Source organism: Primulina huaijiensis, chromosome 11 (assembly GCF_012295235.1).
Source record: "Primulina huaijiensis isolate GDHJ02 chromosome 11, ASM1229523v2, whole genome shotgun sequence".
NCBI lineage: Eukaryota > Viridiplantae > Streptophyta > Magnoliopsida > Lamiales > Gesneriaceae > Primulina > Primulina huaijiensis.
This window is the reverse complement of record NC_133316.1, coordinates 16,321,721-16,346,959: the sequence shown is the minus strand read 5'-3', so window position 1 is coordinate 16,346,959 and position 25,239 is coordinate 16,321,721. Positions and strand designations below refer to the sequence as shown.

At 32.1% G+C, this 25,239-nt stretch overlaps 2 protein-coding genes across 3 annotated transcripts; one reads left to right on the top strand and one right to left on the bottom strand.

Annotated features, from left to right (window-relative positions):
* The first annotated feature begins 1,918 nt into the window (after window positions 1–1,918).
* On the top strand, window positions 1,919–6,610 carry LOC140988145 (binding partner of ACD11 1-like). The gene is made up of 5 exons (XM_073457100.1): window positions 1,919–2,153; window positions 3,559–3,662; window positions 3,779–3,854; window positions 5,623–5,706; window positions 5,783–6,610. Exons 1-5 carry the CDS (start codon window positions 2,148–2,150, stop codon window positions 6,356–6,358), a joined length of 846 nt encoding a protein of 281 aa, XP_073313201.1. The 5' UTR covers window positions 1,919–2,147; the 3' UTR covers window positions 6,359–6,610.
* Window positions 6,611–23,885: 17,275 nt separating this feature from the next.
* Window positions 23,886–24,917, bottom strand: LOC140988213 (uncharacterized). 2 transcript variants are annotated; one of them, XM_073457207.1, is made up of 3 exons: window positions 24,572–24,917; window positions 24,443–24,478; window positions 23,886–24,368 (listed from the first exon to the last, which is right to left on the bottom strand). In XM_073457207.1, exons 1-3 carry the CDS (start codon window positions 24,834–24,836, stop codon window positions 24,262–24,264), a joined length of 408 nt encoding a protein of 135 aa, XP_073313308.1. In that variant the 5' UTR covers window positions 24,837–24,917; the 3' UTR covers window positions 23,886–24,261. The 2 variants fall into 2 exon arrangements, with proteins under 2 accessions (XP_073313308.1, XP_073313307.1); XM_073457206.1 differs by having other exon boundaries at window positions 24,443–24,487; window positions 24,572–24,912.
* Window positions 24,918–25,239: the final 322 nt, after the last annotated feature.

Genomic DNA, 25,239 nt, shown 5'->3' with positions numbered 1-25,239 from the left:
TACGCGCGGTACTTTAACTTGAACCATGGAACTTGAAGTTGAACAATTCTTGCCACTAGAAGCAAATGTATTGTAGCAAGCGTCTTTAAATCTCTCCATTTGTTCATGAAAGGCTTTCACTGCCTCTTCTCTGCTGGAACATGCTTTATAGCAAGTGCCTTTAAATCCTTTCACTTGACTATGTTCCAACAAACACAACACATATTTTTTCCTGGATTAAAAAATAAAGAAAAACAACATTAATTATAATAAAAAAAAATCTTATATAATATGCTAAGAATAATAATAAAATTTGAATCAAACAATTTACCATTCAACACGACCGATCTTAACAAGGAACTAAAGCCAATTTTGTAAAGATAGAATTTTCAATATAAATACAAAACAAATATAATTCACAAGAGAACAGCAAAACAAACAAATCACAAATAAAAATTAAATAATTGTGTTAAGGTCTATATACCATCGCAAGTGATAGCCAAAAAGAACAGACATTCTAATTTTATTCCCAGAGCATTTGATGAAGGCAAGTATCATCCGATTATAAGGAAAGTCTAATGAGTAAGTCTTTCATAAGACGGTCTCACGGACCTTTATTAGTGAGACGGATCAATCATGTCCATATTTACAATAAAAATTTAATATATTTGACATAAAAAGTAATATTTTTTCGTGAGTGATCCATATAGAATATCCGTTTCACAAAATTGACCCGTTTTTGTGTTAAAACAATTAATCTTCACTTCCCTCCTTGGTAAATATTCTATTAGGATGATTTTTTTATGGAAGCAATTCACTTACACCATCCTAGTCTATCTATTTATTTACGTACTTATTGTCATAGTACTGTTATTGCTACATAGAGATTTGAGAAAAAATGCTTTGAATTAAAACAAAAAATACACTACACATTGAAACCCGAATAAGCATTACATCCACCAAAATTTCAGTCAAAAGCGTAGATACCACATAAAGCCCCGAAGAAACAAAAAAACTACAATAAAAAACGTAGAAGCCCGAACAAAGAAAAATACGAGAAAATAGACTTACAGCTCCTCGCGAGTCTTTCAATCAAACCTGAAGACGACGCAGCGACTAGAGTCGATTAGGGCTTGTGTGCAGATGAATATTGGGAAAGATTGAGGAATAAATCGATAAATGGTTCACTATGTGAAAATGAGGTATGCACAGGCTGAGCAAGTTCCATATAAAGTATTTCGTCATTTTAAAGTCCAATGTCACAGGAGGCCAAAATTGGGAAAACGGTGGAAAAATGTAGAACCAAATCGGGTCAATTGAAAAACCAGGGTCGAAATCCAGAATGGGCCATAAAACGAGGGACTGAATTTGGAATTTTCCCATATTTTTTTTTACACACTATAAATGTACGAGTGATGTTATATGTACATCAATATTTGTACATCAATTTATATAACACAAAAAGTTCAATGCAAAAATTTAATTTGTCTAAATCTCACTGTATATTGAATACAAAATCTCGCGATATAACAGTAAAATCTCACGATATAGTGATCGTAAATATCGTTGTAACGATATATTGGTTGTAGTTTTAGCATTATTCATAAATGTACTAATTATCATGAATTCAAAAGAATCAAAATGAAAGGCTTCAAATCCTTATATCCAAGAGTAGGTCACTTGTGAGACGGTCTCACGAATCTTTATCTGTGAGACGGATCAACACTACCGATATTCACAAGAAAAAATAATACTCTTAGCATAAAAAATAATATTTTTTCATGGGTATAAAATATACGTATGATAAAATACGAGACCGTCTTACACAAATTTTTCCTAAATCCAATTAAATATTATGGTTAGTTTTGTGTGCAACGATGAATGCATAGTTAAGATGGCATTACCTTATGTTGCGGAAAAATTAATGAAGCTTTTTTTCCCTGTCGGCAAAACAATTGAAAAAAAAAACCTTGAGATTCAAAGAACGTGCGTAGCACGCTCCCCTAAAATTTGGACAGTATATTTTTTTAGAAAAACAAATAGAATTTTAATCGAAGAAAAAGCTTATTTATACAAGTCGTCAACGCTTTTGGTTTTCGAAATCATTTTAGATTTTTCAGGCGTTCAGCTCGTTGTTCATTCGTCAATATACGGACAAAACTGCTATCATGCCGGTGAGTCGCGCATTCAGTTTCCTTCTTTTTTTTCACGATCGATTATTTATTTCTCTACAATTTTGTGTTTCTAGTTTGGTATTTGTTAGCGTTGTGATGTATCTGTGTGTTTTGAGTAGGAATCATTTGTGAAATTTTGGTTGGTTGTAGCAAATTCCTATGTGCTATGTAACTACCTCGGGATTCGATGAATTTTGAAAGTGGAAATTATTTAGATTTTTCTCAGGTGTTGGATTTTAATTTTCTATGAATGTAGTCTAAATTATGAGGATGAGTGCAATTATGAATACATGTACGGAATGTAAAAGAGTGAAAATTTGGGGATATGCTTTCATCTGGATGAAACCAGCGGATTTTGCTGTAACCATTTCACCTTCGATCCTTATGGGCTGTGATATTTATCGAGACTGTTATCATCTTTGGTTACTGTGTGTGAGCTTTCAAGATTCAATTATTATAAGCTGTTAGGTATTGAACGAGTTCATGTTGCAGGGCTTTGGAGTTAGTCAATTTTATGGCAAAAATAGAACTGATTGGATATTTCTTTAGCAACTGATCTGCTTGCTTCTTCTAGCAGCTGTCTTTTACCCATCATAGAGACTAGTAACTGTGTCGTGTTATATTATATAAATGGTCATTTTTCCTGGATTTTGTTGGTCAAATGGCATGAATGTGAAGATTGAGGCTTTTAACTGGATCCATCATCAATGTTAGTAGCAGAAGTTTGAATGCTTCATGGTGATAAACACTTTGAATAAATTTTGACATGCTCACAAATATAGTGTATTTAGCCATAAGTTGGTTGGCTAAGCTAAAATGACATGAATTTAGTTAATTTAAGACGTTATAGGCTCTTATTCAGATCTGGAGGACCATCCTCGTTCTGTTTTGTTATTCACAGCTCTTCAGGCATCTAACGAAGATAATTATAATGAAAGTAGTCACACTCCGGCTTTCAAAATTTATGCTAGATATTGGAAAAGCATCCTACAACATGAAAGTTGACATCAAGATGTCTTTTAGTCGATTAGTGCTCATATTCATTTGTATTGATTTGTCTTTCGAAGTGCTTGCATGTACGTATGATATACTAACACTTGTTCTGCATCAGATGCGGAAGAACATATATATTGTTACTGTTACATCATTTTTCCCAATTTCTCAATGAAGCTAGCATGAAGAATAATTCCTCTCACTGTGATCAACTGCCCTTTTGCATGCTTGTTGTGTGAAATTTTCCATTACTATGGAACAAGTGAAAAATCGTTTGAATCCCATATCACTTATAGTGGCAATATGGTTACAGCATGCCGTTCCAGTATAGTAGATTCCTTCTTCTGGAAGTCTTGAAAATATCTTAAAAGCATATTCAAATTTATAGTGCTTGCTTCACTCTGTGTCGTAGGTAACAACTGTCAAGGTCAGCAATCTCTCTGTAAGGGCATCTGAGCGTGATGTTAAAGAGTTCTTTTCTTTCTCTGGAGATATTGAATATGTTGATATGCAAAGGTTAACATGAAGTTGTTAAGTTTTTCTTCTTATAGTACTTGTATAAACTGATTAACATGTATTTTGAAGTCTGCCTTTTCTAATATTGAGGTTAATCATGTTTTATGCTGATGCAGCGATACAGAACACTCACAAATTGCATTTGTTACCTTTAAGGACACCCAGGGAGCAGAGACTGCAATTCTTCTTTCGGTGATTTCTTTAAGTCCTTATTTGACTCTTGATTTCAATCTTAGACCATCCACATCAGATTCTCTATCCAAAATCTTAAATTTGGGGTAAAAGACCTACTTTATTGAATTTGTATATCCATATTTTTCTACACAATACATCAACTTCCTCATAATTTACCATATCTTTACTTTTTATTATTTTTTATCTCTCCTCAATTTCTTGAGAAATAATATTTTAATTTTTAATGTTTAGGAAATGGATTTCATTCCCTAAATTTAGCGAAGTAGTGCTCATAAAATCTAAATTTAGGGAATGGGTAGGGCAGTTGATGCAAACTTTTTTTATGTAAAATATAAAATTTAGGGTAAAATATTATTTTAGGGTATCTGATGTTGATATTCTTAATCAATTGTCTAAGCACTAAATATGGGAAGTAATTAGGGGTTTATTCCTTCTTTACTTTTTTTTTTTTTACATTTTTTCCTTTTTTTTACATTTTTTCCTTGGTCTTCTGTCCGATCAAGTGAAAAATACTTGAAACTTATTACCAGTCAAGTTTAGTAGCAGGTGAAATGTATATGCTTTATGACAGATCGCATACTTCAATGGTATATATGGATCAGAGTGCCATAAGAGATTCCACTAACGTAGAGACATACATTAATAAATGACAATATACTACTAATTTAGCTGTGGGCGTGCTTCATATTCATAAGATTTTCATTCTACATAAATAGAAATAGTCATTTTTGTTTCTTTAGGTGCTCTGGTTCCAACAATACCTTGACTAGAGAAATTATGTTCGCGCAAGGTTTAAAATTCGGTAGGCCCTAGTCAGATGTCATAACAGTGCCTAGGCCGTCTATGCGGGGACTAGGCGTCGTTATGCAGATTCCACGGTATCAAAATAATAATATGACTTTGGTGTGTTAGGGCAAGCCGAAAAATCTCATTTCTTGTTGGACTTTGGTTTAGAGCCTATAAAATTTTTATTTTTTTTAATTGCCAAAAAACTATTAAAAAAAACCCGAAGAAAAATGCCCAAAAAAGAAAAAGAAAAAAATTAGAGGGCCGCCTAAGGCTGCCTATGCGTTCTTGCCGACTGGGCTGGCCGACTAGCACTTTTTCAGTGCGGTCGGCCGGCCTTTAGGCCGAATTTTAGAACACCGTGCCACGTATGTTAGCTTTGAGAACGTGAAGAGATCTATGTTTTGGTCAGAAGGAATTTTACTTGTTTTCAAGTATCAAACCCAAAAACTGTCATCAAGGGGATCACAATTATGCTATTTAACTTGAGGTCTGTAATTTGATTCCTGGTTTTTTCTTCCTTGTAACTTTTTTCCAGAATCTCATTCGTGAAAAGCTTCCCTTTGGTCTCATCATACTCCAATTTCAGATCAATGAGAACCATTTGAAGGGAGTTTGTTTATTTTTTTCAACGTCACGTACTTCATTTCTTAATGTTAAAGGATTGCGAAGTCAACCAGTCAGTTTAGAATCAACCCATAAGGATTCCCTAGAACTGTCATTTTTACGATTCTCTCTTTGACCTTCATAATTTGATAGTAACCAAGTACCATGATGGTTAGCTCAATTCTAGTTATTGTGTTATTATATATTTGCATTTTGCAAAAAATGTAATCTTTGGCTGGTTAATAGTGGATTTCTCCTAAAGATATGTTAAAATCAATATGTAACTCAAAGGTAAAGGACAAGTGCTTCTATCAATTTCTTCTGTATAGAACTTGAACAATTTATGTGATAATTTTCTTCAAATTACTTTCAGGGGGCGACCATCATTGATATGACTGTGGCTGTTATCCTGGATCCCGATTACAAACTTCCTCCTGCGGCTTCTGCACCACTTAACGTAATGAATTCTTTATCTAGTTTATGTTTATGAGTTATGGAAAGTACTCTAAGCAAATACTACCTTCAATTAGCAGACATCTAGTAAAAAAACTGAAGCTGGAGCTGAAGCTGCTTTGAAAAAGGCAGAAGATGTTGTGACTACCATGCTTGCAAAGGGTTACATCTTAGGCAAAGAATCTGTTAGCAAAGCAAAGTCTTTTGATGAGAAGCACCAATTGACTTCTACAGCAACTGCTAAAGTTGTTTCATTTGATAAAAAAATTGGGCTGTCTGAGAAGATAAATATGGGTACTTCAATTGTGAATGATAAAGTTCGCGAAGTAGATGAAAAACTCCAGGTTTCTGAGAAAGCAAAATCTGCATTCGCTGCTGCCGAGCAAACAGTTAGTAATGCTGGATCTGCTATCATGAAGAACCGGTACGTACTTACAGGTGCTACATGGGTGACAGGTGCCTTTAACAGAGTCACAAAAGCAGCTGGGGATGTAGGACAAAAAACAAAGGAGAAAGTGGTGACAGCTGAAGATGAGCAGAGAAGAAGAATGGTGGATGAGTATGCGCAGATTCATTTATCCGAGTCTCCTAAAGCCACTGATTCGGGAGAGCATCCTCCTTCCAAACCTGCTCCGGTACAAGGTTTGATTCTCTGATTACTGCTTCGGTGAGTACTTTCACTGATTTGCTGCTTCGGTAAGTTCTTTCATGATTCTCGGGTCGTACAAATATAATTTGTTGTTCTTATAATCAGTGAAAGTATCAGAATCTAGATAAAGCACTTTATCTGATAATCACGATAGTTTACTTTATTACGCATTCATCAGATCTGTGAAAGTGGTGAATCTGTAAAATGTACTGTATTACGTTTGAAGATCATCTATTTCAGCATCTTGTTTGTAGTTTTATGAATATATTCAATTGAACTTAAAACCTTACAATGTTATATGAAACAAATGTAAAAGTACATTGAAAAATATGACCTTCAAAATCATGATTTATGATTTTATTAGTTGCAAATACACATTGTATATTTTGCCGAACCAATTAGTATGAATGATAAAGACATTAATTGCTGTAAAATAATTGTACTTGTACATTCTGCAGTTAATCATATCTTTAAATTTATTATTTATCATATCATTTATGATTAAATAGAAATCCTCCTAATCCCCTTGTGTTTACAAAAATTATTATCCTCATTACAAGTTCATCAGCATCATACGGACCAACCAGTACTTTATTAGCATGATTGTATCGGGGCGGTACTGCGGTAGTCCCCTCTTTCGTGTCGATTCGATGCTATATCGTTGATTTATCTTGGAGAAGTTTGCCGTTTATATATATATTTTTTTACTTTCACTTCAATGTTACATATGGTGTACACGCGATTTAGGCAATCTTTTGGACCAAAGGTAAACTTTTAGATCTAATTAACAGTATATGTTTGGTAACAACATGAATCTATGTCTGTATACAAGGTATGTTGTGTTTACTTTCTCTTTACTTGATTTATTTGGCATTTAGCTCATTTTGCATGGTATTATTTTTGCTTTTGATTAGAGAGAGTGTCGAACACACCAAATAAAGGGGGCTGAATGCAAAAGACTCATCTATCTGCAAATTGCCGTTCTAGCACCAATTTTTTTCAGAATATAGCAAATTTAGGGTTACTAGCTCCAATTTTTTTTCAGAATATAGCAAATTTAGGGTTACTTTAAAATCTGATAATATATGATCGACTGGCCAATTCAAAATTTTTAAGGAATTCATGAACAGGTTCATCTGGAAACTTGAAACATACAAAAATAGAATTATTTAATAACAATGCGTGTGATGGTGTGTTTCTTTCCTTTTAAGAAAGTAATGGGTTGGTTTTTTTGTTGTCTTAACCCTAATATTTTCAAAATACTAGCAACCGAGTGTGATACAATGAATGTTTTTGTTTTTTTAAAAGTATTTGATTTAGGGGTGTGTGTATTGGTTCTAGACTTAAAAGTTTAGAGATATTCAATCTAGACTTTTATATAATCTATAAAAGTTTAATGATATTCAATGTAAACTTTTGTAGAATTTTAAAGTCATGTGGTATTCAAATTTGACTTTTAGAAACACTACAAAAGTTTATAGGTATTCAAAATGTTAATAAACTTCTATCGACTATATGAAATTCTATTAGGTAAAAGAATTAAAGCCTAAGGTATTACAATAAAATGTCAAAAAATGTTTTTGATTTAACCTAAAGACTTTGATGTACATTTAATTGAAAAATCTCTCAAACTCACATAATCAATATAAACACTAAATTTTCATTTTTTTCTCATTCATATATTTTTCCTTTTATTATTTGTATTTTTAAAAACATATTTTTTTTATTGCTAACAATAGTTTTAAATCAAAATTATTAACATCGTTCATTTTATTTTTAGAGTTTCAGTCACAAAAACTCATAAAATTTAAAATTATATTTATTAAAAAATTATTACATTACATAAAAAAATTATAATATTTTATTGACGTTGAACATGATTAAGTGTGGTGCGATTAAGGGCGAAACAGGATTTAAAAAACTTTGTTTTAAACAGAAACATGCAAAAAATGGTCAACTCTTTGGTTGATCATATTAATCGCGTAAAAAGCGGGAGAAATCGCAAAATGTGAAAAAGTGAGAAAAAAGTATATTTTTATAACAAAATTTCAAATTATTTTTAAACTTTTTGAAATAAATTTAACTCTAATTTTTTTGAAAAAATTAATATCTAGTAATATAAATTTTTAAACTAAAAATTAAAAAGACATTGAAATAAAATTTGTTTTTACGTTTTCATTTATTTGCGTTGAGAGAACATCTAACCCAACACAAAAGTTTTCATACAAACAATTTGTGTGTTTCAAACTTATATTTTTATAACATGAAAATTTATGCATTTATTATTAAAATTTGTGTTAGAATATTTTCATTATCATAAGTTTTGGTGATTGACAAAATAACAGCATCGAGCTCTTTCACATCCGCTATTCTATTCTATTTTCAAGTTTTCAAACAGCGAGATCAGCTCAGACCGTTCAGACAAGAGCATCAGAAGATCAATCCGTTTTGGCAAGAAGTCAAATCGCATAATGTCTGAACTCCAGCTGCAAGCTATCATTTGTCAAACTAACCGGTAGGACACGTGTTCAAATTGTCGAAGATCCAACCGCACTACCGCAGATCAGAAATGAGTTATTTCAAATAGGATACTAAAAGTCATGTCGTTCAATGTCTGTCCTATTTAGAATGATTACACAGTATACCAACTCTCGAATAACATAAATTTATCTATTTCAGATATTTTCAGCTTTATAAAAAACTAGAGATTAAAATATCAAAAGCACAATGAACATTAAATGAGAATTTAATGATACATATAACGACTGAAAGTGATATGTCTATTATATCAAGTGATAGTACAAGTGGTCATTGAAAAGCAAATCTTACCGTTGGAACTTTTCAAATATAAATACGTAGAATTTTGAAGAGAAGGACTACGATCATTTACGGAAACTGAATCATTCTTTAGCCTGTATTTTTCAATATCTTTGAGCACACGTAATCTTTCGATCTCAAACTGCTCATTTAGCACACTCTTATCAATTTATATCATATAAGTAAGGATCATTTCGTGCTACACCAACAACTCAAGCTATCAAACCGACCGTTGGATTTTTTTTATTGTTGTCTGTTAAACCAAGAGTTCTTAAACATCCATATTTGTAAAGTGATCATTAAGAATTTCAGTCTAGGCAGTGTTAAGTTCTAACTGAAGTAGGTTGTTACAAGACGTAAAAATAAAGTCTTTTAGTAGAAACTTTCATAAGTGAAAGAAGGAGTGACGTAGAAATTTTATCTTCTGGCATCCATAAAATAATTATGTTATTTCATTACGTACTTTACATTCTTTAAAATCATATTTTAAGTCTTTTTTTGTTAAAGTGACAAATATAATTTATCACTAGTGAAGTCAGATCGTTCCACACTTGCTCACTTTTTAGTGGTCCAAAAAATCTAATTGTTCAAAAATATTTCTGAACGATCTAAAAACTGTTAAAACAGTTTAAAGTTTAGAAAATTTTTAAAATAGTTTATTGACCCCCTATAAACTCTAATCAAATCTAAACAAGTGGTATCAAATATGATTTTTCTTGAACTTTGATAACTATATTCTAAAATGACATTTTTTTAAAAAAGATTCCAATTTTTTCCAAAGAAGACTACGACAATTGAAAATTTTGAATGTAGACACGTTTAGTAGCTCAAGATGATGGCATGTATATGTCATTGCTGACGGTCCGATAAAGATCTTGAAAGCAAATACATCAGTTGCATTGACCGAGAGTGCACTACAAATGGTCGAGAAGCACCAGTCATAATGGATTGTCGATGACAAGAAGAAAGCAGACTTTGTCAACATGGCCAATGATATTCTTTACAAGACCTTAGACAAGAACATGTTCAGTAAGATAAAGACCTATACGACAGCCAAAGAAATTTGGCAGAAGCTGACCCAACTTTGCGAAGGCAACATTCAAACCAAGGAGAACAAGCTGACCGTTTCAATCCAGAAATTTGATAATACCAATATGAAGCCCGGCGAGACTCTTAATGAGTTTTATGAACGATTTAGTAGTATCAGTATTGAACTAACTTCTCTTGGTAAAGAATACTATAACCGTGAAATTGCCTTAAAGGTTATAAGAACACTTCCCAGATAATGAGATGTAAAGACGGTGGCTATGAGGGAGTCCAATGATCTCAACAAACTCGAGCTGCACGACTTGTTTGCTAATCTTAAAGCCTACGAGTTTGAGCTGAGGAACTGGACAGAAGAGGAGACATCCACTTCACAACCAACCAAAGCTCTAGTCATCACAACTCCAATTTCAACAGCCAATGAAGAAGCTTCTAGCAGAAAATCTACTGATCAGATAAGCAATGAGGCTATGTCCTTATTTGTTAAGAAATTTGGAAAATTTCTGAAGGAAAATCAATCAATAAATTCTTATCATTAAAAGGAACAAGATAATGATCAAGATTGTTTTAATTGCGGAAAGAAAGTCCATTTCGTTGCAAATTGCAACAAGCCAAATAAGGACGATAAGAAGCCACTCGACATGAGGCGGTTCATAGATGGCAAGAGATCTTTCAAGAATAAGAGATATCAAAGAGTACTTTTTTGCTGAGGAAACAAATGGGCCTACTCAAACTCAAAACGATCAAGTTCAGAGACATCTACTAGCGAGAGTGATCATGAGAAGGTCCAATGTTTCATGGCAAATATCGAGCTGGAGACCACATAAAATGAGCTAGAAACTACCGATGACATGATATTTCATTTTGACTCTAATGAATTTACACGAGAGGATCTTGTCATGGCACTGCATGATATGTAGATGAGTTTAAAAAACTCTCGCAATTATTTGACGACGCCAAGGCAAAAGATAAAAAGCTAACAGATAAGTTTACCAACTCTAGATGATCGCAGTGAAAGGAAGTTGACAATCTGAAAGTAAAAATTAGTGTGCTAGAGGCTAAAAATGATGATATTCGAAGAATGTTCCAAGAAAATTTAAATGAAAATAAACAATTGACACTTCTAGTTAATTATTGAATCAAGTTTTCTACCTTTATCGAGAGCAAGCACGAGTTGAAAAAATCAGCGAGTGATAGAATTGGGCTAGGGTTTGACAACGATGAATGTAATACGTCTGGGGTAAAAATTCATTCATGTCTAGACAAAGACAAGTTTAAAATGATAAATTTTTTCAGATCTATCACGATATATGAACATGATCAGCCTAAAGTTTGACATAGCCAGAATGTAAATTTTGAGAATAGGGGCACCGTGGTCTAGGCTATATCGAACCAGAGAGTTCTAAGTCTAACCGAACATGGTTAAAAAGCAGACAAGGTCAAGTCGTTCACAACGGCTCGAACTTGTCTCGCAGAAAACCAAGTCCAACTGGACATCACTCTATGAAGGGAAATTCTAGCCGTTACCACAACTATTGACATGTTCAAAAGATATATAGACTGAATGGTAAGGATGAAACTCCTAAACAATATTTCTGGTGAGAGAGAACACATACAAAACCTCACTGGTTTATGCACAAGCTCGTACTCTTTTGGATATACACACTAATAAGTCAGTTAAGCTAATTGAAGTATGGGTCCAAAAGGGATAATCTGTTTAGGACCCAACTAGATTTGGGTACTAAAAGCTTATTTCAATCATTGCAGGTACTAAAGAAGAAAATGCTTAAAGAATCTACCTGCTTTTTGGACAGTGGATGTTCTAGACAATGACCGGTGACTTCAATCTATTGTACGAAGTCATTGATCAAAAAAAGTTCAAGAATTACCTTCGGTGACATCTCAAAGGGAAGGTTGTGGGTAAGGGTAATATTACCTTGACAAAATCATAATTAGAGATGTTCTATTAGTTGAAAATTTCTGCTACAACTTGATCAGTATAAGAAGACTTTGTGACAGTGGTTACTCAGTTGAATTTCACAAACGCACTTGTACTTTATGCTAACTTGACTAAGAGAATAGAACACTTATAAAATAACTTGGAATTGATTTGATAGATCAGATATTGTTATTCATTATATCGATCTCATTTCTGCAAGTCACCAGAAGACGAACCTACTCAAACTCTTCCAATCGATGTCTTCAAGAATCTATCTTCTTTCTCCGACAAACTACAAGGACCTTCCATAACAATTCTTCTAACATGTATCCTCCTAAATCATAGGGAAATAACAATTCTTTGGTGACATCTATGTGCAATCAATCATTAACTTATTGCTCCTATATTTTTTGTTGCATTGCATGAACATAAGAACATGCTTTGGCATAAACGGCTCAATCATTTGAATTTCAAATCATTTGCCAATCTTAGCAAGCAAAAACTAGTCTCGAGGTTGTCTAACATTGATTTTACCAAAGATAAGGTTTGTTATGCATTGACGTTAGTAAATAGGTTAGATCAACAATCAAGAACAAAAGAATTACCTCAACTGCTTGATGTTCGGAACTCTTACACATGGATCTATTTTCTCCTATACCCGTGATGAGCCTAAACGAAAGAAGTACACCCTGGTGATTGTTGATGATGTTTAAAGTTTTATTGGGTAATCTTTCCGAGTTCTAGAGATCATACTACTGCCCAGCTTATCATTCTATTAAGAAGATTACAAACTGGGAAAACCACAATGGTGAATAGGATAAGGAATGATAGAGGCAATAAGTTCACCGACAGAGTCCTTTCAACCTATCATGTAGATAATGATATTAAGCATGATCTTTCAGTTGCAAGATCACTTGAAAAAAATGGTGTTACTAAGAGAAGAAACAAAACATTCAAAGAAGCGGCTCGAATCATTCTAGCTGAATCTGATATCTTTAAGAGTTTTGGGTAGAAGTTGTCAATATTGTATGCCATACACATAACAGATTTCAACCGATCCTTTCCGAGAATTAGATGGTCATCATATCATCGATATCATACCAAATCCTATCAATCGAATCACTTTTTCGAGAAATACAAGACATCTAAGTCATACAAGTAAAGATATATATTCATTGATAAGAAAAAGTAAAAAACTTGAACGGGATTAGATTGATGACAAAATAAAATCCTGGGTCACGAATATTTATGGCTGACTGATATTGGATACCATCATTTATCTTTGGATTTTTCAAAACTCCATGGACATGCAGAAGAGAAATGCTATCCCCACTCTGACCGATCCTTTGTAGGAACTATTCGTAATAACGAAATTGAAAAATGAATCTATTTATCATAAATAGATTCGTCGTTCCTGACCCTGCTTCAATGATTAGCAAGAATAATAGAAAGACTCCCTATGAGATCTGGACAGGTAAACGGCCGGAAGTATGATATATTCTCATATTTGGTTGTAATGTTTCATTCACAATAATGGTAAAACACGTCTAACCGCCTTTTATGCTAAATCTGATGTTGGTGTGGTATTAGGTTATTCTTCGATTAGTAAAGTTTATAGAGTTAATTATAGAAGTCCAATCGTTGAAGAATCTGTGCATGTGGTTTTTGAAGAATCTTCTATTTGTCATGATAATAGTAATAGTAGCAACATACACTATTTAATTAATAGATTGGATGCTACTAACTTTGATTCTAACATTGATCATGAGATAGATTTAAGAAGAACGGCTAGAATCCGTCCCTGAAGCAAGTCCAGCCATATGAAGAATATGCACAAAATCACACCGTTGAAGAAGTCAAGCCGGTGATTGATCACTAGCCCGAAATACATCAAGATGAGGATGAAGTTGGAACTAATGAATATCCAACAATTCAACAAATCAAATCAAAATTCATTTTAGAATACATCTTTTCTCATCCTAAACAAACGCTCCACCTGTTACACAATCACATAATAATACCACTATATTGTTATTTTTTTAAAAATTAATTTAAATTTTATTAACTAATTTTTTGAATAATATTCAAAATTGTGACGTTACACGCTGTATAAGAAATTAACAAAAAAAGAGTAGAATAGAAGGCACGTGAAATCATTAGGGGCCAGCCTGTGCCATCAATTGCTAGCAATGGTGGAACCTTTTTTTATTACATGTTTATCCAATATGTAAAGATCTTTCCATCAAATTCGATGTCACAATTTAAAACCCACAAGAAATCTTTTGGTCAGGAATAATTACACTTTTTAATCCCTGATGGTTGTACTTTAAATTTTTTAGTCCATTTTATTTGCGATTTATCAAAAGGATAATTCAATTTATAAAAGTTTAAATAGTCTTGGAAATTAATTATTTGATAAAACCAACCAAAATTGGATACTTTTCTGTATAGGATAACTATATCGTTTTAATGTCTCTTTCATTTATTTTCAATCATATATTAGTATGAGGATCAAAATGCCTAAAATTCATAGAATAACAAGGTTATGTTTGAATAAGTACTTAAAATATTTTTAAAATTTTATAAGTGAAAATTTTAAAGTATATTTTTCGACAAGATTTTTATTAAAAATTTTTTTTTTTAAAAATGTTCTCTAAGTATAGTTTTTAAAGAATTAGTAAGATTTATTTTTTAATATTTTAGAGTAATATATAAAGTTGTTTCAACACTTTTTTAATTATAAAAAAGTTTTATAAAATAGTTGTTCAAATGAATATTATTCTTCAAATAACTTTTAAAACATTTTAAAAAAATTTTGTAAATTTTTTTTTATAAAAACGTTCTATAAATATTTGTATAAACAGAGTATAAACCTTTTTCAACAGGTTATAGAAAGATGGACCAAGATTATTTGGTCCTCAACAATATGGATGAAAAAAGTAACTACTCTCAAAATGGATTCTTATTATTTGGAATATAAATATCAAGAATTACTATGTGATACCAAAATCACTAAGTGGAACCAAGAATTGAATGGAAGTTTTTGAGAGTTGCATGATTTGTGCATTAGTGTAGATCTATTTTCAACTTCTTAATTGTCTTTGTTGGAAGAGCGATTGAACCATGATGCTTGAGCTGCTGTGCGATTTAAAATATTTGAGTTTCACCATTACCACTAGCTATAACTTTTGGTAAAGCGACAAGCGCTCGGTCCTACAATTATCAAATAATAAAAATAATAAGTATTGATGATTTATTAATTATCATAAAAAATTTGTTATCATATAAATAATATTACTGTTAATTTCAATTTTGTTATTTTTATTAATATTTTATTTTTAAAAAATAATTATTGATGACTCAAAAATTTGTCACCACATTATAATCCACCAAGTACACAATTTTTAAACAAGCAAACCTTTATTAAACCTTCCCCAAACAAGTTATCACATTGCAAATCGAATTACTGAAACTTCTTTTTCTGGTTTCCGAGTTAATATTTCTCATATGTTCTCGATCGTCTACATCCACCACAGGCTTTACATCAGCGCACACAATTTCTTTTGTTGGCCTTCACCATGGTGGGCCTCAGGCTAAAGTGAGTAAGACCCTCCTATATCTAGCCTAAGAAGCAGCAGGCTTCTTAGAAGATCGCATGGGAGAAATGGGGAGACACTTCTCGTAACGATGTTCTCCAGATGGACCTCGAAACATATGAGGATAGTGTTAGAGTAGGTGTCCAACAAGCCAACTTGTGGCTTGAGCTTTTATTGACTCTAATGTAAAACGATGTTTATTTTAATAATATATTACGATTTTATCCAATTATGACATTATGCTTTATTTGTATACTCATGTAAGCTGCATATATAAAGTTCTTGAATATACAATAAGTAGCATGAGGTTTGCTTCGCAACATAAGATCATGAAACTCACTAGGGGCTACGTACTACCATGAATTTTGATCCGTTACAAACTCCATTGAGGGTCATCAGGTGGCGAGGTTGGATGTAGTTTCGAAATACGTAGGAGAAACTTCATATATCATATGTGATCTGATGAGTTAACAGTGCAAGGAGTCTCTAGCCAGAGCAAGAAATGTGTTTTAGGGAAAGATTTTTTCCCTAAATTAATTGTAACTAATAAACGAATTATTAGTTTAGGGAAAGATATCAAGTGTGATATGTAATGCGTAATATGTCAAAGCAATAAAACAGATATCATGCAACAGATAAATATGCATCATATAAGTGTATATACTACGCTAGAATATCTCAATCAGTACATCACGTACCTCAATAAAACAATCTGACAAAAAGCATACTCGTCTAAATTTAGACAATACCAACATATTAAAATCAATATCAAGCAAGATCAAGAATTAATAAACATGCTTCAAAGTTCTTCATAATTTTCCTTAAGTAACTATTTAAGACTTTATGATTATACTCTCATCTGTCGTCAGTTCACTGATGACGTCTTGATTTGTGTGTCCCGGTTCACCGACCTTTCCTCAAGTCTACACTGGCTCCGAAGCTTTACGACACTAAACTATCCTAAAAATTGGCTAATAAACTAAGTTATATGGCTAAAACTCGATAGAGAGAAACTGAGGGAAAGTGGTGTATGAAATAAATGAAATCAACTTCCATTTATAGGTTGCACCTGGACTAGGTCAGAATATCTGAATTCAATCTTATCTGCCATATGTCATAATTTCAAAGCTATATGAGAAGCAAAAATGTTCATTTAATTTAGTTGGATTTCCCGGGATAATGTAATCTGAAGTATATTTGGTGATCCATTTTAAATTCCGAGGTTCCCAACATGTTGATCCTCAAGTAATCAATTTTTTAATGATGTTCCATTAACAAAATTTTAATCATGTCTTAATTAGTAATTCATTCAAATAAATATTTTGGTCATTAAATTGCGGATGGTGTGTCTTGAATTTAGAATGCGAGGTAAGTATTTATAGAAGGGGGTGCATGGTTTTCATGCAGTTGTGTTAGTATGAAAGTTTACCTAGCGTACGACTATAGGTTCATCATTATAAAAAAAAAAGTTATATATTTTATATATGTCTTCCAATTCAAAGAATAGATAGAATTTCATAGAAATGCTGACTAATTATTATTATCTTCAGTTTACTTAGCGTACAACTATAGGTACGTGATGTACTTATTGAGATATTCAAGCGTAATATATACACTCATATGATGCATATTTATCCGTTACATGATACCTATTTTATTGCTTTGACATATCACGCATTACCTATCACGCTTGACATCTCAAAGTAACCTTAAATCAATTGACTTAGGTGACACTGACACCCCCACAAATTAATAAACGAATCTGCTCTGTTTGTGTGGCTCATACATGTTCCTTAGTTTAATATATATGATTACGATACGATGCACATCTATTGTGCATATTTATATGAGTATCGTTGATGTATTACTCACCTATTGAATAAGCAATTTTTTATGTTTTATCAAATCGAATAAGTTAATATACATCATCGGTGTTTACATAAGTGTGCACGATGCTTCAAATCAAAATAAGCACCGATGATTCATATCTAAATTATATTATATATGTAAATAAATAATAAGAGGATAGTCCTTATCAATCCCCAAAGATGTTTGGATTTTATGTAAATTTACAATTATTTTCGTGTTGAGTTTATTTATTTATTTATTTTGTGAATAGGATTGGGAGATATATATTGAATTTTACGTATAATTTACAATTATTTTCGTGTTGAATTTTATTGCAAGTATGATATATAATTAGTATGTATGATAAAATAATATAATAATTCCAAGTTGGGGAAAGTGATACATACCCCCACAATGTTCGATGTTCTTATTATTTACACACAAAACAAAGATCCTTCCAGCATCAATAAGTATCTCCATGTCTCATTCCATGGAAATTCGCAGCTTATAATCCACACCAAATTTCACTATTATAAGTATATAGATTAATTTAGATCAATGACATGAAATCTAGACCGTGAGATCAAGATCGGAGGTTGAGATCTAAGATTGGATCCAAAGGTTATGATCATCCTAAAGAGATGCGATCAAAATCGTCCAATTCAAATGAATGCACTAGATTGAATCTGACTAAGAGACATGATTCAATGATTGTGCCTTTCCAAATGAGGTGAAATATACACCTGCATATCAAGATATTACATATTAGATTGAATCTTAGCCTAGGGACACAACCAATTGCGAATAAACTTTTCCACTCCCTGAAGAAGTATAAATAGACATCTACCTCATAATAGAATAAGATTATACTATCAGAAACTCGAAAACACACATACATTTTTGTCCACTACATATTATTACATATAATTTTCTTTCATTTATGCATAAACTTCAAAAGCAAAGTTCGTCCAATTTTGTGATTTGGAGTGCTCCTATCATAAACACAAGTCGTTGCAACTTGGGAGATGATTTTTGTATTCCATGCGAGGCTCAGTTATTATAATTGCAATTAATTATCTAACAATATTTATTAATTTAAATATGCAGTGAAAATAGTTTAAAATATTTTAAAATGGACATCAGACCTATAAAAATTTTGACACGACCTCTCTATAAGTAAGATATACCTAAAATTTTAAATATCTATAAATAAAAAATACTCAAGGACGACTGTTCTGAATTCATAAACCACTTTTCCTGGGCGGAAAAGTTGATTCTTCTACTTTATGCCTAGACCACGGAACTCGAACAAATAGTATAATTTTATTACGAATAACATTATTATTGTCATCTAGATTGCAAACAAGATGTTCAATATATGATAGAGCTGGATCAAGTTCAACATCATCAGGCTGAATCACATGAGACGGATCGGGCTCATACTTGCGCAACATAGACACTTTAAACACATCGTGGATGAAAGACAATGACTAGGGCAACTCCAACCGACCAGAGACAAAGATTCTTGCCAACCACCACTGAAATTCATTACAACTACTCGTAACATATCTGGTTCTTTCTAACTGACCATTTGTTTGGGGGAGATAAACAGTGCTCACAGCTAACTTTGAACCCAAAGCTGATTGCAAACTACTCCAAAAATTCGAAGTAAACCTTGGATCATAGTCTAATATTATGGTTATTGGAACACCATGCAGTCTCACCATATGATCAATGTATAATTTTGCCATTTTCTTAGAAGTACAAGTATGATCATAAAGAATAAAATGAGCTTATTTAGACAATCTATCAACAATTACCCAATTTCATCACAACCACGATTGAAACGAGGTAGTTGTGTCACGAAATCCATAACAATGTCCTCCCAATTCCACTGTGGTACTTCAAGACTATGTAACATACCGTCAGATCCCATTCTCTCAGTTTTAACCTGATGGCATTTTAAAAATTTAGCTATAAAATAAAAAATTTCCTTCTCCATACTTTCCCACCAATAACGAGCTCTCAAGGTATGATACATCTTTTGATTTCTTGGATGAATGATATGTCGACTGCAATGTACTTTACGTAGTATATCTTCTTTCATATCTATCAAATTAGAAACCAGAAGTCTCCCATTAAAGCACAAACTACATTTGAGAAAACATTGAACTTATTTGTCTGAGTCAATTCTTTCAATCTATGAATGTGCGGATCAGTTCTCTGTGCTGGTATAATGCTTGATATTATATGTGGCTCGACTTGCATAGACGAAACTACAGAGTAATCTCCACTGGTCTGATAACTCCATCTTGAAGTTCCCAAGTGCTCGTGGACTTTAGAAATATTCAGAGATGTCAGCATATCATTCTGAACTTTTCTGCTAAAGGCATCTACAACTAAATTCATTTTCCCTGGTTGATACTGAATCTCACAATCAAAGTCCTAAGTAACTCCATCCATTGACATTCTCTCATATTCAAGTCAGACTGTGTGAAAAGATATTTAAGACTCTTGTGATCAGAATAAATTACAAAATTTTTACCGTACAGATAATGACACCATATTTTCAAGGCAAACACAAAGGCAACCAACTGTAAATCATAAACTGGGTATCGGGCGTCATGTGACTTTAACTGATGAGAAGCATATGCAATAACTCGTCCATTTTACATTAAACACAACCCAGTCCATTTAGAGAATCATCTATACACACAACAAATCCACCTGAGCTGAAGGTAAAGCTAACACTGGAGCTGTTATCAACTTTTCCTTCAAAGTCTGAAAACTCGATTCACATTTAGTAGTCCACACAAAACGTCGATATTTTTACATTAGTTGAGTCATAGACCTTGCAATTATAGAAAATCTTTCACTAAAACATCTATAATACCCTTCCAATCCCAAAAAATTACGAATTTTAGAAACATTTGTTGGTTTCAGCCAACTGATAACAACTTCAATTTTAATGGATCCACTGAGCGGATATAACATGACACAAAAATACTACTTTGTCCAACCAAAATTCACACTTAAAAACTTTGGAATATAATTACTCTGTTCTGAGTGTCTGAAGGACTAGTCTCAAATGTTCTCGATGCTTCTACTTTGTTTTTAAATAAATCAGAATATCATCAATAAAGACATAACAAATTTGTCTATAAATTCTCGAAAAACATAGTTCATCAAATCCATAAAAACCGTTGGTGCATTAATCAAAGACATGACTAAGAATTCATAATTCCATAACGTGCTTGAAATGCAGTTTTAGGAACATCTTCCTCTCGGACTCTAAACTGATGATATCCAGAACGAAGACCGGTCTTGTAATACACGGATGTACCCTGCAATTGATCAAACAAGTCATCGATACGTGGCAGAGGATACTTATTCTTCACAGTAGTTGTATTCAATTGTCGATAATCGATTCACATCCTCATCGTTCTGTCTTTATTCTTTACAAACAATACTGGAGCTCCCCAATGTGACATTTTTGGTCCGATGTAGCTTTTCTTCAGTAAGTCCTGTAATTGTTTATTGAGTTCTTTCAACTCCATTGGAGGCAAACGGTACGGTGCTCTAGAAATAGGATTTGTCCCTTACATCAACTCAATAGGGAAATCTATTTATCTTTGATGCGGCAAGCCTGGAATTTCGTAGGAAAGTACATTAAGAAAATCCTCTACCACATGAATATCTATAACTTTCAACCTTTTTTTCCTGTGTCGCATCCATTGCATATATCATGAATCCTTCATTCTCTGGTCTGAAAACTTGACTCACATTCACCAGTCCACACAAAACGTCAATATTTTTACGTTAGTTGAGTCATAGGCCTTGCAATTACAGAAAATACTTCTATAAAACACATATAATACCCTTATAAATAGATCACTACCTCACAATGAAATAGAATTAGATTATTAAAAACTCGAAAATACACATACATTTTCATTCACTGCATATGTTTACATATAATTTGTTCATTCATACAAAAAGTTAAAAAAAACTTCTTAAAAGTGTGTCAAATTATGTGATTTGGAATGCTCTTATCGTTAAATACAAGTCTTGTTGTGTTCCTAATTAAGCAGTGTGTGTTGGGCGAATTCTATAAGCATTGTGCGTGGAGACAAATTCATCTTAAATAGATAGAGCCCAGCTCTAGCATTGACTTACTTTCTAGCTCATTCTTGTTTCAAAGTTTGCTTTTACATTTCCTAGGACAACTTCTAGATAGTTTCATATTTGTATTTCTTACAACACCAACAGTTATGGAGAACTATATTTATGGAAAATAAGAGAAATCATTCACATCATATTGGCTGACCATCTTATGATGTAACATCTAATATGGCTAAAAAGAGTCCAAACAACGTGAGGTTGAGTGGTTGAAGAATTATGATATAGTATGTCAACAATTGCACAAGTTAAATATTATATTATTTAATCTTTGCTGGGTTACATTATTATTATTATTATTATCCTAATCTAAGAGTGGAGAAGATTCGAACTTGATTCAATACATAAAAAATTTCGATGAAATCATTGGACCAAGACCTCGATCTGCTTTACTGGTTACGTTATATATACAAGTTTAAAGATATTTGGGTATTTAAAAAGTAATAAGACTCATTTATGCACTGTAATAAATTTTATAATTAAAGCGTAGATGACCCCAACGGTCGGATTCCGGCTGTTTCCACCAATTATCCTTCATTGGGGGCCGCATCATTAAATGGATATCAGCGCAATATCCCATCAAAGCGCTTTCAAATAATAATAATAATAATAATAATAATAATAATAATAATATCGAGTCATCTTAACCCCTAATATTTCTCATTTTATCAAAAATTATATCTAAATAACTATGGTAGGACAATTAATCATTACATTTCGACCGTTCTTTTCATAATAGTAATTATCATAACATAATAATCATCATCTCAATAATTATATTCAATGCAATATACGAGTGAATCAAACACGCAATTTTGACTCTGCTGTCAATTGTAGGATCAAGTCTTTGACATTTTAATAAAAATTATAGCTGGTGATAACGATGTAACTCGGATATTTTAAATTGTATAACAATTTCAACTCTCATGTGTCAATTGTTCTGCTCACATTGACAATTATTATATTCCAACATATATAATTGTCAAGAACTTCTAATTTATCAAACAACACAATATAAGACAATAAATCGTAATTATATCTCAAATTACAAAAGCAAAACAAGTCAATTTACTACGTTTAAGAGCGACTCGATTTTATCATAATTGAGATCCGATCGAATTTATTAAAATAATCACTGGGAAATAAATCTCTAAATAAATCTCTATTTATTTACACATAGAGATAAACATTAATCCCTATAGACATCACATAATTTAGCTGTACTTCGTAGTATAAAAAATTGTGGACCATTTGGAAGTATAATAATTATATTTTAGTTTCAACCATCGAACTATTTAATTTTTAAAAGTGAATATTTAATTTTATAAATTTGGCAGGTGTAGGTTGGGTGTTCCTAGTTTACCTTATAGGATCGATCTAGCGATTGACTCAATGGTTAATCAATTTTTTTTTTTTTACTAACCATTACAATCGTCTTAACCGAATTGTACTGCATCATTTTTTTCATTTTTTTTAAAATTATAATTAAAAATAATAATCATAAATCACATCATGTATACGAATGACTTCTTTTTTTTTTCTAAGAATGACTTCTTTTTTTTTTTCTAAGAATGACACCAAACCATCAGTCGCCTAAATTTATTGTAATAATATTTGACCTAAAATAATAATAATACATAAACAACACTCTCATTTAAAGTATTATTTCAATTACACAAATATCATTTTTATTAATTATGTTTAAAAAATATTATATAACATATACTGATTTTGAGTGAAANAAATCTCAATAAGTCGTCACTTCTAGAGTCTTAAAAAACTTCACAAATGTTTTGTTATTACAAAATTGCTTCAATCATACCACAAAAATCCATAACTGCTAAAACTAAAAAAAATCACTAACAAATTTAAAAAAAAATTGAAATAATAATAAAAACAAAAAACATTTAAAATATATTAATTTTACATAAATTTCCAAATGAAATTATGTGCTTTATCGCATGTATCATTTTTTAATATTGCAAAAATAAGTATATACAAATATAACTCAAGAAAATTATATAGAAAATTTACTTTACAAAACCAATTATATTCTGGATTTGAAAATTTATGAATTTTATTATAATTTTCTTGTTTATACAATAAAACAATAAATAAAATATTAAATTCATACATTATTAAATGAAAATGACATAATCTGATGGTCTCGTTACACGTATATTTTGTTACAGTAGGATAAATTAGTCTACAAAATGACGCAATAAATTGTTTTTCTTTTATTTTTAAATCCCAAATAACTCTATGTTACACACGTGTGAATAAATTCCAATATTCCCATAGGCCACATCTTAAGCTCACACGTGCCAACCCCACCGACGGTTAAGGTTTTTTTGTGTATTGTTATGTACGTTTGCGTGTGAGAGACTATAGAGACACCTATAGATACAGACTGCGACAGAACCCAAAAAAATAGTGAAAAGATTAGAAAAAAGAAAAGATAAGATGGAACCCGAAAATAAAATAAGCCTATACGTCAGCCATTTTGAGCCGGAGAGAACGCCGGTTCTTCCACGATACCGCCCCTTGTTTAATATCTACGGTTTGATGAAATTTCTGAATATCTTCGCTTGAATCTGTCCAATGAAATCAAACCCAGAAATTATTTACCGAGATTTCACTGGAAAAAGAAGGCTAATCGCATACAAACCTCCAGAATCGGATAAATGCTTGTACACAGCGAACTCTGCTAAATCTAAACCCAGAAAGAGAAACTCGTTATAAAAAACAATTAGGAAGAAATTACGAGATATATACACATAAAATGCGTATGAGTTACCGATCTGAGAAGGTTTGTGAGAAGAAAGGTAGAGAACTAGAAGGCAGAGAAGAGTGAGCATTGGTATGAAATGAATGTAGATTTCCGCCGGCTTCATTTTCAGTTTCTTAACCTTTTCTTCTTCTTCCTCAACTACAACCAATCCGCCTCCTCCAGATAAAGCGTCGTTTGTTGGAGATGTAGAAGAAGAGGTATCATCTTTCAGTAGTATTATTCCTCCGTGGTGAAGCTTCGACGATGGCGAGCCCAGTGATTGCCTCTGCATATTCTGTGTTTAGAGAGAGAGGCGAAGAAGAAAGGTGAGAAGGAGACGAAGAGGTGTGAGCTGTAAATGCTGGAATTTGGTTAAAGTTTTATTATAAGTTAATTACCTTCATTGATGGTAATTACTTAATATTATTTTCTTGCTCATATTCCTACCTTATTTGCACCAAACCCAGCGTAAAATATCGAAAATATACATTGTCTCGTACGAAAATTTAAATAGATATATTAGATTTTAATATTTTATAAAAGTTGAACGAACATTTTTGTGCCACATGAAAATCTCGTGAGTTAAAATATTTTGATAATATCTTAAAAATTAATAATCCAAATGATTAGTGGACAAAAAGATTAGAAAAAAAAACTCGATTTGCTACAAGTCATATGTAAAACCGGTTAGATTA

Coding starts and splice junctions, on each gene's coding strand:
- LOC140988145 (XM_073457100.1), top strand. Junction 3,663..3,778: donor GAATATGTTGATATGCAAAG/GTTAACATGAAG, acceptor ATGCTGATGCAG/CGATACAGAACACTCACAAA. Junction 5,707..5,782: donor CGGCTTCTGCACCACTTAAC/GTAATGAATTCT, acceptor TTCAATTAGCAG/ACATCTAGTAAAAAAACTGA.
- LOC140988213 (XM_073457206.1), bottom strand. CDS start 24,836: ATGCAGAGGCAATCACTGGGCTCGCCATCGTCGAAGCTTCACCACGGA. Junction 24,488..24,571: donor TCACAAACCTTCTCAGATCG/GTAACTCATACG, acceptor TTCTGGGTTTAG/ATTTAGCAGAGTTCGCTGTG. Junction 24,369..24,442: donor GCATTTATCCGATTCTGGAG/GTTTGTATGCGA, acceptor TTCATTGGACAG/ATTCAAGCGAAGATATTCAG.